This window comes from Chanos chanos, chromosome 3 (genome assembly GCF_902362185.1).
Source record: "Chanos chanos chromosome 3, fChaCha1.1, whole genome shotgun sequence".
Taxonomy (NCBI): domain Eukaryota; kingdom Metazoa; phylum Chordata; class Actinopteri; order Gonorynchiformes; family Chanidae; genus Chanos; species Chanos chanos.
Genome location: NC_044497.1, coordinates 35,331,392 through 35,344,541, shown reverse-complemented (window position 1 = coordinate 35,344,541; position 13,150 = coordinate 35,331,392). Strand labels below are relative to the sequence as shown.

The window sequence follows — 13,150 nt, the reverse complement described above, 5'->3', positions numbered from 1 at the left end:
GTTCATTTATTTATTAATGATTACACTGTAATAAAGAAAATACAGTTTCATTACATGTTTGAGATTAGCAGACACACATGCTTAGATATATTTCAAAGTTACACAACTATGGTTCTGTGTATTCCAAGCTGATGACTGCACAGTGCTGCAAAACCAGGGTAAACTGCCTGACTTTAATGTTTCATACTCGACCACTGTTCTGAGTTCTTTTTTTTTTTTCATTTTGAAACATATTTTATGGGGGTTTTTTTTAGTTTCATCGTCCTTTTTTCATTGTTTTTTGGGTCCTCGTGTTTGTGTGTGATTTATAACACACCTGCTATTTTGTGCCATTTTCCATCACACAAAGATTCCTCTGGCGTGACACTGATTGAAAACTGTCCACTTCCACTGTTCATCAGAGCTGTGACCTGCAGGGAAAAAACAATTAACATTTATGCATCTACAACAACATTATCATCAGTGCTGGAACTAAAATACAATTTCACAGGGGAAAGAAAAAGAGACGCTCTACATGATATTTTCAAGAACTGTACAAGTCTTGTTAAACTATCAAACATGTCAAGCCCAGAGGCTGAAACTAATATCTCTGCTTAGAACTACAAATCCCTGCATTATGAGCAGGAATGGAACTACTTCCTTTTCCTGTTTCAGTATTCTTACCTCTCCCTGGTTGAGGTAGAGGCTGAGTTGCTGGGTTTTCTTCCCTCCCACCTGCAGCAGCAGCCCAGAGTCTGTCAGTGGCCGAACCTCTAACTGAATCTCCAGATCCCGACCCAGAACAAGAGACTCGTCTAACAGAGAGAGGAAGTCAGAAGTTTGAGTGCTTCAGTCAAGACATAAACAGATAAACCGCTCCATCATTCTGTATTTGTACAGGTATCTCACAGCATCCCAAAATAGCCCCAATCCCCAAAATAGGGAAAGTCTATTTTTGGGAGAGGTTGTAGGTAAGATTATCTGCTACATGGAGTGATGTAAGAGATCACAGGACTCACCGATGGTTAGCAGTCCTCCTTCACTGGAGAAGTAGACCCCAGACTGCAGGGGTTCCTGGTAACACGGAACCACGCCCACACTGTGAGAGGGACTTCCAGGGTCCTCCTCATTCAGCCTCAGATTTTTAATACAACCTACAAACCCAGGCTGAGAGAAGGAAAGAGTCATCAAAACCATCATTATCACCGTAAGAAAGCCACCATCATTCTGCCAGTCTGTTTTTCCTCTGTGGTGTTATAACAGAGAACTGACCACACTCTCAAACATCAGCAATTCAGATGAGTGAGAATACAACACTTAGTGATGGAACAGCAGGTTTCAAATATCATACTTAAATATAAAGCAATAGATTTCAATCTAGCTGAAATAAACACATTTTAAATGTAAAGATAACAGTAATATACGATTTTATGCATCACACAGAGATGTGTTTGAATCTGTGTCCCTTCTGATGAATAAGAAAAAAATAAGATCATTTTGCTTATAATAGCACCTCTGTAAGAAAAGCCTTCCAGGCTGTCTTACATGTGTGCATGTATGTGTATTTACCTTTGACGCTGCGCCGTGTTCCGGTGGCAGACCACCAATATAGAGCTGAGAGATGAATGGACTCTTCTGCCCTGATGAGATCTTTCTGCTCTGAACATCAATGCCATCAACTGTCAGACTGGCTTTGCCCCCCTCCACCCTCACAAACACCTGGGGACAGACACAAAAAGACTGTCAAACACAAAAATACTGGACAACACAATGTCATAAGAGGCTAAACCATACATATAAATGTCATTAGAGGCTAAACCATACATATAAATGTCATTAGAGGCTAAACCATACATATAAATGTCATTAGAGGCTAAACCATACATATAAATGTCATTAGAGGCTAAACCATACGTATAAATGTCATTAGAGGCTAAACCATACATATAAATGTCATTAGAGGCTAAACCATACATATAAATGTCATTAGAGGCTAAACCATACATATAAATGTCATAAGAGGCTAAACCATACATATAAATGTCATTAGAGGCTAAACCATACATATAAATGTCATTAGAGGCTAAACCATACATATAAATGTCATTAGAGGCTAAACCATACATATAAATGTCATAAGAGGCTAAACCATACGTATAAATGTCATTAGAGGCTAAACCATACATATAAATGTCATTAGAGGCTAAACCATACATATAAATGTCATAAGAGGCTAAACCATACATATAAATGTCATTAGAGGCTAAACCATACATATAAATGTCATAAGAGGCTAAACCATACATATAAATGTCATAAGAGGCTAAACCATACATATAAATGTCATTAGAGGCTAAACCATACATATAAATGTCATTAGAGGCTAAACCATACATATAAATGTCATTAGAGGCTAAACCATACGTATAAATGTCATTAGAGGCTAAACCATACATATAAATGTCATAAGAGGCTAAACCATACATATAAATGCATTAAGCCTAAGCCACGCTCACTCATATACACATGCAAATCCTCCTGTACACACATACCTCATCCTCTCATCCTCATATAACACACATACCTCATCCTCTCATCCTCATATAACACACCTACCTCATCCTCTCATCCTCATATAACACACATACCTCATCCTCTCATCCTCATATAACACACCTTCCTCATCCTCTCATCCTCATATAACACACCTACCTCATCCTCTCATCCTCATATAACACACCTACCTCATCCTCTCATCCTCATATAACACACATACCTCATCCTCTCATCCTCATATAACACACATACCTCATCCTCTCATCCTCATATAACACACATACCTCATCCTCATATAACACACCTGAATCTATTGTTCCAAGGGCTCAAAATAAACCAAATCGACTAGGAATCTACAAAAGCTAGCATTCTTTTACAGACACATACGTCTCTATTTACACAATGAAATAGCCAATCAGAAGTGAATGGGCTTCCCTGATATCCAATCACACAAGGCCTATCAAACAGAGTAACTGAGCGAGAGATTGCGCGCCTGAAAGAGTGAACAAGAGAGCGTGTAAGTGCATGACTAACCGTGTGCCATTCTCTGTTTTTGTACTCTGACTTGCTGCGGATACTTGTCTTCTTCTTCTTATCTCCGTTCACCAGGAGCACATAGTCCCCATCAGATACAGACAGCATCATGGTTACCTCACCCTTCGCTCCCACTGCAGAAAAGATCAGCCCATCGGAAGAATTCACACGCACCTCCATGGCGATATGAGGCCTTGAGACATAAAGAAATGCAAAGATTATTAATCCAGACGCTCTCTGATAGCGCAGTTTATACTCAAATCAGGGTCGGGGACGATGCATGAATCAATTCACAATTTCAGCTCAAGTGCAGGACTGAATTTGAATTGGAATTGGAATCACTGAACTACTGAGTAAACAGAACTGGAATCGGGACATTAGTAGAATACTCCAACATTATGACATAAGTGTTCTCTGATCTGACAGGTCAGGGTAAACTCACCTTTGGCTGAAAACTGGGGGTAGTGTGTTAAAGCGCAAGTGACTGTGAGTGGAGCCACTAAACTGGTAGGCACCAGCCTCTTGGACAGACACCCCGCCCTGGCAGGACTCACGAATCGCGCGGCTCCGCGACTTACCCTGGGGCTTCTTCTGTTTACCCTGAAATCACACATACAACCACACATGCAGCATAAACACAAAATGTCAACAAAACCAAGGGTTAAAATACACCTCGTCAAAGACAGACTCATGGACACACAAACGGAACAGCACTATGTTTAGGACTCAGATATAAGATGGACACCAAATAGAAAATGGACACATAACACTCTGACAAATATTTTGTACCTTATGGTTTTTGCTGCGTGGGGGAGAGGCAAGGATCTGTTGTGGTTTTTTTGGAGCTGGGCAGTCCAGAGGAACGTTGTAATTCTCTGTGGCTTTCAAAAGATCCTCCACTGCTGGGAACTCTGTGTCTCTGGTAACACACAGGCACACACAAATCATCAGCTCAGTGGATTGCTTAGTTGTTGATTAAAGAAAGAAATGTTCTTACCTATTAGGATTGTAGTTATACCTGTATTTACACCTCCTTGCTCTCTCTCTCACTCTCTCTCTGTGTTTCTTGCCCCCCCCTCCCCTTCTCTCTCACTCTCTCACCTCTTGATGAACAGGTTGTTGAGGCAGCCAGTGAGGTTTGAGATGCCATCCGAGTACGGAGTGCCACCCAGGTAGATGCCCCCGAGAGAAAGTCCTGCTCTACCACCAGTGGAGCGTCCACTCCCACTGCTCCGTTCCAGCATGTCATCCACATAGAGACGTAGCCTGCTCAGTGGAAACCAAACCATAGTCATTCAACACTTTGTGCACAATAAACACATAGCTTATTTTTCCAACAGTAATATACTTCTAAAATCCTAGGCTAAATTTGTGACTGAGAGATTGAAACTGGGATTACTACATGAAGTTTCTTAAATTAGAATTTAATAAAACTGTACAGTGAACATCCACAAAAATACCACTAATTTTAGATGGAAAGACAGACACAAAGACTGATAGGATAGTGAGAACACGCACACTAGATAGCTGGATAGACAGATACATACATACATACATAGAGACAGTGGATACATAGATAGATAGCATCTTTTAGATATGTTTTGTTTTGATGACTGTTATTTTGGTATAGTAACGTACCCATTCCTGTTACTGTACACTGCCACATAGTGGCTGTTGTCATCATTGTAGGTCTTCTCAGATCTGACCTCATTGTTCTGAGCTCTGACTACAACATGACCTCTATCCAGGAAGATCTGAGACACATCATTCTGTGCAGGGCAAAATACCACACAAACATGAACACAGATGCACAAATAAACACAAACTTTCAAACTATTAACTGTTCAAGTGAGAAAAAGTGGAGGGGTTGTACCTGAGCCTGGTGGTAAAACATTATTCCATTTTTCTGTTCAGTGCGGAACCCAACCCCTGCGTAGAAACTATCTGTGAGACCGGTGGTGCTGTCCATCAGCAGATAACTCTGTCCAGAGAAATACGCTTCACGAGCCACCTAACACACACACACGGGCACAGACAAGTCAGAGTCTCAGTGTGTGTGAGTGTGTGTATGTGTGTATGTTATGATATATATCAAGGGGGTAATGTTGCATTGACTCTGTGTGTGTGTGTGATGTTTTACCAGTAGGTCATCAGGACAGCCAAAACTGACTCCAGTACTCTTCATGCTCTTCAGGTCAACATAGGAGCTGGCAGCTTTTATATTCCTGAAACAGCCCTTTATAGAACCCCGTCCTGGGAACAGAGCCTTTAGACTGCACACACACACACACACACAGACACACACACATACACACACACATTACAAATGGATCTGAACAGTCCTACCTGGAGAACGTCTAGTTTCTCCACATTGTTCCCTTCTTCCATCAACTCATCTAAGCCAGAAAATGAATGACGCTTAATGACTCTCTGAACAAATATGAAGAATAGGGAGGTTATCAGAAACAATAATCTAGACATCCCCTCTGAGAGAGAGTGGACAGAATGTATTTCGCTCCAGCACAGAGAGGACACTCTGGTATGTCAGTGTGCACTCAGATGAATACATTAACTGTGCAGAAGATGATCAGTGGTCTGTGACAGTTGCGTGTACTGTGCAGATTTATGGTTACCTCTCCGGCATCTTATCCTGTGGAACTCCTCCAAGGAAATAATTATCCTTGAATTCTGGGAGATTAGGAAACTCAGCCATATACAGGGGCTGACGCTCACGCCGAACGATTATACGACTTCTCGTGTAGATTAATTCAATCTAACGCAAGCAGAAAAATACAATCAGATCCCCATTCTTTTTATCACTCTCTTATCTCTCTCCTTCTCTTGTGATTCAGGCTTGCATTCTTACTATTAAGTACAACAAAAGAGGTGTCTTTTTTTTGCTGTTTTTAATGCTGTTTACATGTCTAAAGTGTGTCAGCCTTTCTTATTGCTTAGTATAAAGTCTACAATTACGCTGATAATTCATATTTCATATTTTAAGTCATGTTTGATTTTATTAAATAATTCATATTTCCCGTCATTATTGGCAGTAATGTCCAGAAAACATTTAGGCTAATCAAGCAACACTGAGTTGAGATGAATGGAATGGAACTGAGCACTTACACTTCTGGCTTTGGCATCACTGACTCTCAGCATATCGTCTGCTGTCTTGGCTTTTTGATCCTCCATACGATCCGATAATTTATAGTAGAGCTTCAGTAAACCGTCTTTCACCGCCAGACACACAAACATGTCCTGGAGAGGAGACAGACAGGCAGACAAGGTATCAGCACAAGTATTTAAGTAAACACACACACACACACACACACACACGTGCGCATACGTGCGTGCACACAGGTATAATCATACATGAAGCAAGATTATACAATCATTTAACTTCTAGCATTAGCTATGTTTTTTTTAACTCTTTTTTGAATTGAGTTGTAAAATCCTTGAGATTCATTGTTTTGTTCAAAGGACACAACAGAAGTAGTAGTTGTTTGTTACTTGCAAACAACAAGGGCAAGTAACAAATCCTAACAAAGATGGTGCATGTTTCCACCTCTGGATTACTGCTCTAACAGAGTGAGAGGGGAGGCTACAGGGCATGGTTTCTGAGTGCAGTGTAAGGAACAGGAGGAACAGTGCTTACATCACGTTGTAGCAGAATCAGAATGCCGTTGTGTGAGAGAAGTTTGACCTCCTGCTCAAGACGCGGATAACCGCTGTCACTTTTCAGCGTCACGTCAGCGTAGCCAGTACCGTCAAAGTACGCACCGTCATTAACCCACTGCTGGCTCAGAGTGGGATTAGACCTTTTGACATTCACACAATCGCGCACACACACACACACACGCACACGCACAAGCACAACAACAAAAAAATGATTAGTATAGTATAGATTAGTATAGATTATTGACTTCAGTGTAGTAGCTGTGTTACTGTGTAAGAACTATTACTGATACAGTTACCACAACATAATAATATAGAAACTCTCATGGGTTAATAAAAATTGCACATACACACACACACACACACACACACACACACACACACATATAAACACATGCCCAGACACACAGAGAGAATGCTGGCAGTCACCTTGAGCAGGGCACAGCATCTTTGGTGTCCAGCTGGAAGGTTTGTTCAAAGTTATAGAGACTGAGAACCTCCTCATTCAGTGCCTCCAACTCTATACAGCCCTTAAAGTTATCCTGCTTTAGCACAGGAGGAGGCTAAACAGGAGATGGAGGGAGGGAGTGAAGAGAGATACAGGGCAGCATTAGAGTCAGTGTTGCTGTATGAACTGCCCTCTTAAATATACTGTCAGCTGTTGGATGGCAAAGCAATATCTATAGAGGCACATGCTGACACACACTTACCGTGAAGGTTTTGGGGTAACCTCCTACATAAAAGACAGTGTCCTCAGTCTGTAGGTTGAGCAAACCTTTGTCTCCTTTAGCTTCAACTACCTGTTTAGTCAGTCTCCTTTCAGCCACCTCAGACATAGTCATCTGGCCAAACTGCAGGATCCTACATGTGCGCACGCACGCGCACACACACACACACACACACACACACACATACACACACAAACAAACAGGGAAAATTTGGTTAGATTAGATAAGTGAAGGCGTTATTAATAATTTTGTAACTCATGACAAAGAGGACAATGATCATGATAATGTTTAAATGTAGTGGTGATGATGATGATGATGATGATGATGATGATGATGATGATGATGATGAGTGGGATAATGAGAGTGAGGAAAGCTGTCTTACCTCTCCAGAATGACCTTGCTGAAGTAGGTGTCTGATTTGACATCCTCATTCATCAAAACGTCTGCTGTTTCCTCACCCAAGTTATAGTACCAACGCAGCCGTTTTCCCTCCAAACGCATTCCCATGAACTCTTTACTGGCCTACAAATGTGAAAACAGACACAAATCACCCAACCAACATATTATCCGTCCAACCCACCAACAATCAACAAAAACCTAATGATGATGCCTGAGAAATGAAAAGAACTTCAGTAGTTTGCCATTTTTAACAGACACAAACATTACAATATTGAGAACATTCTATATCAAATAATGGAAATTAAATGAAATAATTTAACATATCATATGAAAACTACAGTGTCTATTAAAAAAAATAAAAAAACAAGTTCTACTCTGCATGTTTTCATTCATACATTTTTGTTTCCCAGGTAGAAGACAAACTGGTGCTTGGCGGCGTTCTCTTCACGGCGGCGGCGGCTGTTCTCAGGTAGGGTGATGTAGAATTTGAGAGACGTGTAGGCGGCCAGGTCAGCCAGGTTACTGGGAGTTCTGACCTGTACCCCTGATGATCCGTTAAATTTCATGGACACGCTCACCTGAGAGAGAGAGAGAGAGAGAGAGACAGACAGGTCAAAGTTCATATAACATCTTCCCTTACACACTAACAGGCTTGACAGATAGCTCTACAATGCTTTGCTCTGAAATGTGTTCAACAGGTTGGAATTCTCCTAAATACACTTTCAGACAAACTGCAAGAACTAAACAGACAGCTAGACAGTGGGACAGACAAACAAACAGCTAAATCCTGAGACATCTGAACAGAGAAGTCATTGAAGAGTTTGTCACTCTTCTAATTTCTCTTTATTGTTCATGACGTTCAGCATACCAGGATGTAAATCTCAACTGACTTACTCCACACTTTACATTTGAGTGGCCCTCCTTGTTCTGGAGGTTGCATTTGTAAAAGCAAACAGAGTTTTGTCCCTTTGTGTGTGGTGTACCTTGCTGACAGCCTTGCGGGCCTGCTCAATGAGTTGCCGTATTCGAAGAATGTTCTCAGAGATGTTCTGCATCGGCGTGGTGTTATTCTGCAGTTTATCCAGCTTCTCCAACAACTTAGGAAGAGTCTCTCCCAACTTACTCACTTAAAAAATAAACACGCAAACACACACACAGAAGCACGTACGTGCGCGCGCGCACACACACACACACATACACACACAAGCACAAAATTGAAATCTTGAAAACTACATCTCTGAAAGGATGAGGGTGTGAATAATTAATAGAAAAATGTAAATGAAATGCAATACCAGATTCATTTGCCTGCTGTAGGGCTCTGTCGATGTCGTCACTGGTTGCATTAGAGTCTCCATACTGTTTCTGCCACTCCTCTAGCTGGTCTCTAATAGGATCCAGCTGTTTCTGAACTTCTTCAGCTGTCTGATTGGCTTTCTCTGCCGCCCGTTTAGCTGCATCGATATTCCGCGCTGTCTCCTCTGGATCAATGACAATCATCACACACACAATGTCATTAACATCAGTATGTCATGATGGGCACCCTCTGCCTTGAGTTTGTGAGCGATTCTACACATATCACAGAGCATTTATTCAAGAGAGGTGTGTGTGTGTGTGTGTGTGTGTGCGCGCGTTTATTTGTGGGTGTGAGTGTGGGTGTGTGTGTATCGAATGTTGTGATCTCTGACCTCGGCTAACATTAAGATTCACGTTCTTCAAATCCTGCAGGAGTGAGTCTTTCTTCTCTGTAGCATTCTGCAGACGCTTTTGAATGTCCTCCAGCCGAGGTTTCAAATCTGACATTGACCATCAGAGAGACAGTCAGAAGAAGATATGTGTAACTTTCCTGACACAGGCAAATTTAAAGCTGACACAGAGATTACACTGTGGAAACACTTGGGTGTTACTGAAACAGGTAACCAAGACAACCCTAACATTCCATGTGCCCAAAGACAACATGGGCATTATATTAATAATTTCACATTGGCAAAGAACAAGTCATTTATAAAGAAGGAAACTGGTCCTCAGTCTGAAGGCTCTATGTAAAACCCAAACTCTGTTTCATTTCAATGTTTAGTTTCATACCATCATTAAGCTGGTCCTGAAGCTCTCTGGCCTCCTCCTGCAATGCAATGCTCTCATTCTTCATTCCGTCTGCCAGCTCAGGCAGATTCTGATCTTTAACCCCCTGCAGGGAAATCAGATCAGAAACAGTGAAGAGCTATGCATGACAGAATCTGGTGAAGAGCTGAAAACGCACAGATGGAAAAGGACTGCCAAATGTTAGTCCTTTCATCTTGTTTACATTTTACTGCGTTACGTTCTACAGTGTCAGTACAAGTGAGACTGACTGGAGTAAAAGAGCCAGAGAGAGAGAGAAAGAGAGAGAGAAAGAAAGAAAGAAAGAAAGAAAGAAAGAAAGAAAAAGAAAGAAAGAAAGAAAGAAAGAAAAAGAAAGAAAGAACATGCAAATGAGTAATTAAATGTCTTCATTGTTGTATTGACTATTGAATGTGAATGTTTGTATACAATATTTCCATAACTATGCAATGAATAAATGTCTAGTTCCTTTCGGTATATGTTACATAGTTGATGTTACCTCCAGGGCATCCATGGCAGCTGCGTTGGCTTGGTTGGCAGCAGTCTCAGCCTCCTGAATGCTGTTGATGATGTCTGTATAGGCACGTAAGGTGTTCAGCGTTCGCTGGACAAAACCATCCTCATTAGTTTCCGAAATGACACTGAAAACAATATAAAGGGCACTGGAGTTAGTGGAAACTTCACACAACCAGCACACACACAGACGCACACATTCCCACGTGCGTGCACGCACGCACGAACACACACACACATACGCACACATGCATGCACATGCAGCTCGTGTACACACTCACTCACTCTCACACACACACACACACACACACACACACACACACACACACACACACCTGGTCAGGTTCCTGGCCAGTTCATCCAGCAGCTCAGCATGTTTCTCTGCTTTATGGACAAGCTGTGTTTTGGAGGCAGCAGGAGCAAATTTCTGTACTTTCTCCCCAATGAGCTTCTTTGCTCCATCTATCTGAGCTGCCAGGTGCTCATAATCCTGAAACACACACACACACAAACATGAAGCATGAGATTTGAACTGACAGTTTTACATGTACAAACTCACTGTGGAAATGACTGACAGTTGGATGTGTATAAACTCACTGTGGAAATGACTGACAGTTGGATGTGTACAGACTCACTGTGGAAATGACTGACAGTTGGATGTGTATAGACTCACTGTGGAAATGACTGACAGTTGTATGTGTATACACTCACTGTGGAAATGACTGACAGTTGGATGTGTATAGACTCACTGTGGAAATGACTGACAGTTGTATGTGTATAGACTCACTGTGGAAATGACTGACAGTTGGATGTGTATAGACTCACTGTGGAAATGACTGACAGTTGGATGTGTATAGACTCACTGTGGAAATGACTGACAGTTGGATGTGTACAGACTCACTGTGGAAATGACTGACAGTTGTATGTGTATAGACTCACTGTGGAAATGACTGACAGTTGGATGTGTATAGACTATAGAGTGTGGATAAGGCCAACGATTCAAATGAGAATTTTCTGTCAGAAATAAAACTAAATTACTAAAGGGAATTCAGGTGTATGTTGTACATTCTGACACAAGTCAAAACTTCAGTTATGCAAAAAAAAAGTTATATTGCTTTCTTTCATCTCCAGTTTCTAACATGTGCCTATGTACAGGTGTATGCAAAATGATTTTATATAGCTTTTCAAGACCACATCTGCTACCCTTTTGAGTGTAGTATTGTTGACATTTTGATGGCTTTTTGGCAAGTCTCAGAAAGTTAAAGCAGCCACAGCAAAAGCTTTTTAAGAGAAATGATGTGTAGAAGGAATCCCTGAATATAAACTATTCTAACTGAACAGATGAACATCATCGTTTTCACTGTGGTATGGTTCTGCAAATGCTGTATCCACAGACGTCCAGTAAAAGTGTGCCAGAAAATACAGGTGGTGGTACATCAGGTACTGAATGTCACAGAGAATTTGTCTTCTCTGAGGAGTGTCCTGTTCCTTAGCAACAATTAAGCACCTCTGGCCTGAAAACATGCTGATTTGCCGTGTTCAGGTGGACTGACCTCTTTAGACTCCTGTAGCATTTGCAGCATATCCATGACCAGAGCTACATCCTCCTCCGCCATCCGTAGTGTTTCCTCCACCTCTCTCTCTTTCTCTTTCAGCCTGTTGATTTTTTGCTGGGGACAGTGAGAAGGAGGCCATGCGTTATTCAGGCACACAGACATGGTTACAAACATAAGAGTACTGAGTGGGAGGTCAGGTCAGTGTAGGATTGTACTTTATAAACTCTATACTTTTGTGGGACAACATGTGTGTCAGTGCAAGTGTGTGACAGAGTGTGTTTATTCTGTTATTCTGTACATGAGAGCACGTTTGTGTTTGTGTGTGTGTAAGTGTGTGTGTGTAGTACCTGGATCTCCTCCAGTCGTTTCTGATTCATGTTGTTGATCTCTGAGGAAAGTGCTGTATTTTGCACGGCTTCATTCAGAGAATCTCTCAAATCCATCAGCTGAGAGTGGAATTTTCCTAAACGATCCCTGATCCCTTGTTCCACTCCTTCATTGGCTGCCTGACGGTCTGCCATCTCCTTCTTCACTCGGTCCATCACTATGGGAAAAAGTAGGAAGGAAAGAGAAAGAAAAAAAGGAGATGAGAGAGAGACAGAGAGAGCGAGAGAGAGAGAAGGAGAGAGACAAAGTCAAAGTTTGTCCGTGCGAGAGGAAGAAAGGAAGACAGAGAGGTTGGAAAGAGGAAAAAAAAACTTTCTGATACTCACATTTGTTGGCCCTTGACAGCTCTGCCTCAGCAGCCTTCCGCTGGATGTCGGCATTCCGGAATCTCATATCCCGCAGCATGGAGTCCACTTCCATCAACTTCATCCTGAGGTCATCTTCATCCTGAGTGTCCTCCTCTGTGCGGTTCATCTGATTCAGCATGTCTGAGAGAAAGAGAGAGAGAGAGAGAGAGAGAGAGAGAGAAAGAGAGAGAGAGAGAAGGAGGGAAGGAGGGAGAGAGGACCACTTCAGATAAAAACCAGGTTGCATCAGAAAGGTGAGACAAAACTAAGAGGTCCTTTTTAAATACTAATTTACAGAGGGAATTTATTGAATACTAATTTACAGAGGGAATTTATTTGTGCTTAACAGAAAAACGTTCAGTTCACAGCTTTCAGGAAATGC

At 41.6% G+C, this 13,150-nt stretch overlaps 1 protein-coding gene across 1 annotated transcript in view; it reads right to left on the bottom strand.

Annotated features, from left to right (window-relative positions):
• lama5 (laminin, alpha 5) overlaps positions 1 to 13,150 on the bottom strand; it is a 69,291-nt gene that overhangs the window by 735 nt on the left and 55,406 nt on the right. Inside the window, exons 52-78 of the mRNA XM_030768363.1 lie at positions 12,748 to 12,909; positions 12,382 to 12,578; positions 12,032 to 12,148; positions 10,814 to 10,968; positions 10,465 to 10,606; positions 9,951 to 10,053; positions 9,554 to 9,661; positions 9,161 to 9,346; positions 8,852 to 8,994; positions 8,264 to 8,446; positions 7,852 to 7,991; positions 7,452 to 7,602; positions 7,171 to 7,304; positions 6,722 to 6,884; positions 6,193 to 6,324; positions 5,703 to 5,842; positions 5,210 to 5,342; positions 4,943 to 5,080; positions 4,708 to 4,838; positions 4,171 to 4,335; positions 3,859 to 3,988; positions 3,512 to 3,669; positions 3,070 to 3,262; positions 1,549 to 1,698; positions 999 to 1,146; positions 664 to 794; positions 317 to 410 (exon numbers count right to left, since the gene is read on the bottom strand). Of these exons, the coding sequence (XP_030624223.1) occupies positions 317 to 410; positions 664 to 794; positions 999 to 1,146; positions 1,549 to 1,698; positions 3,070 to 3,262; positions 3,512 to 3,669; positions 3,859 to 3,988; positions 4,171 to 4,335; positions 4,708 to 4,838; positions 4,943 to 5,080; positions 5,210 to 5,342; positions 5,703 to 5,842; positions 6,193 to 6,324; positions 6,722 to 6,884; positions 7,171 to 7,304; positions 7,452 to 7,602; positions 7,852 to 7,991; positions 8,264 to 8,446; positions 8,852 to 8,994; positions 9,161 to 9,346; positions 9,554 to 9,661; positions 9,951 to 10,053; positions 10,465 to 10,606; positions 10,814 to 10,968; positions 12,032 to 12,148; positions 12,382 to 12,578; positions 12,748 to 12,909 (3,927 nt within the window). The remainder of the gene's footprint in view (positions 1 to 316; positions 411 to 663; positions 795 to 998; positions 1,147 to 1,548; positions 1,699 to 3,069; positions 3,263 to 3,511; positions 3,670 to 3,858; positions 3,989 to 4,170; positions 4,336 to 4,707; positions 4,839 to 4,942; positions 5,081 to 5,209; positions 5,343 to 5,702; positions 5,843 to 6,192; positions 6,325 to 6,721; positions 6,885 to 7,170; positions 7,305 to 7,451; positions 7,603 to 7,851; positions 7,992 to 8,263; positions 8,447 to 8,851; positions 8,995 to 9,160; positions 9,347 to 9,553; positions 9,662 to 9,950; positions 10,054 to 10,464; positions 10,607 to 10,813; positions 10,969 to 12,031; positions 12,149 to 12,381; positions 12,579 to 12,747; positions 12,910 to 13,150) is intronic.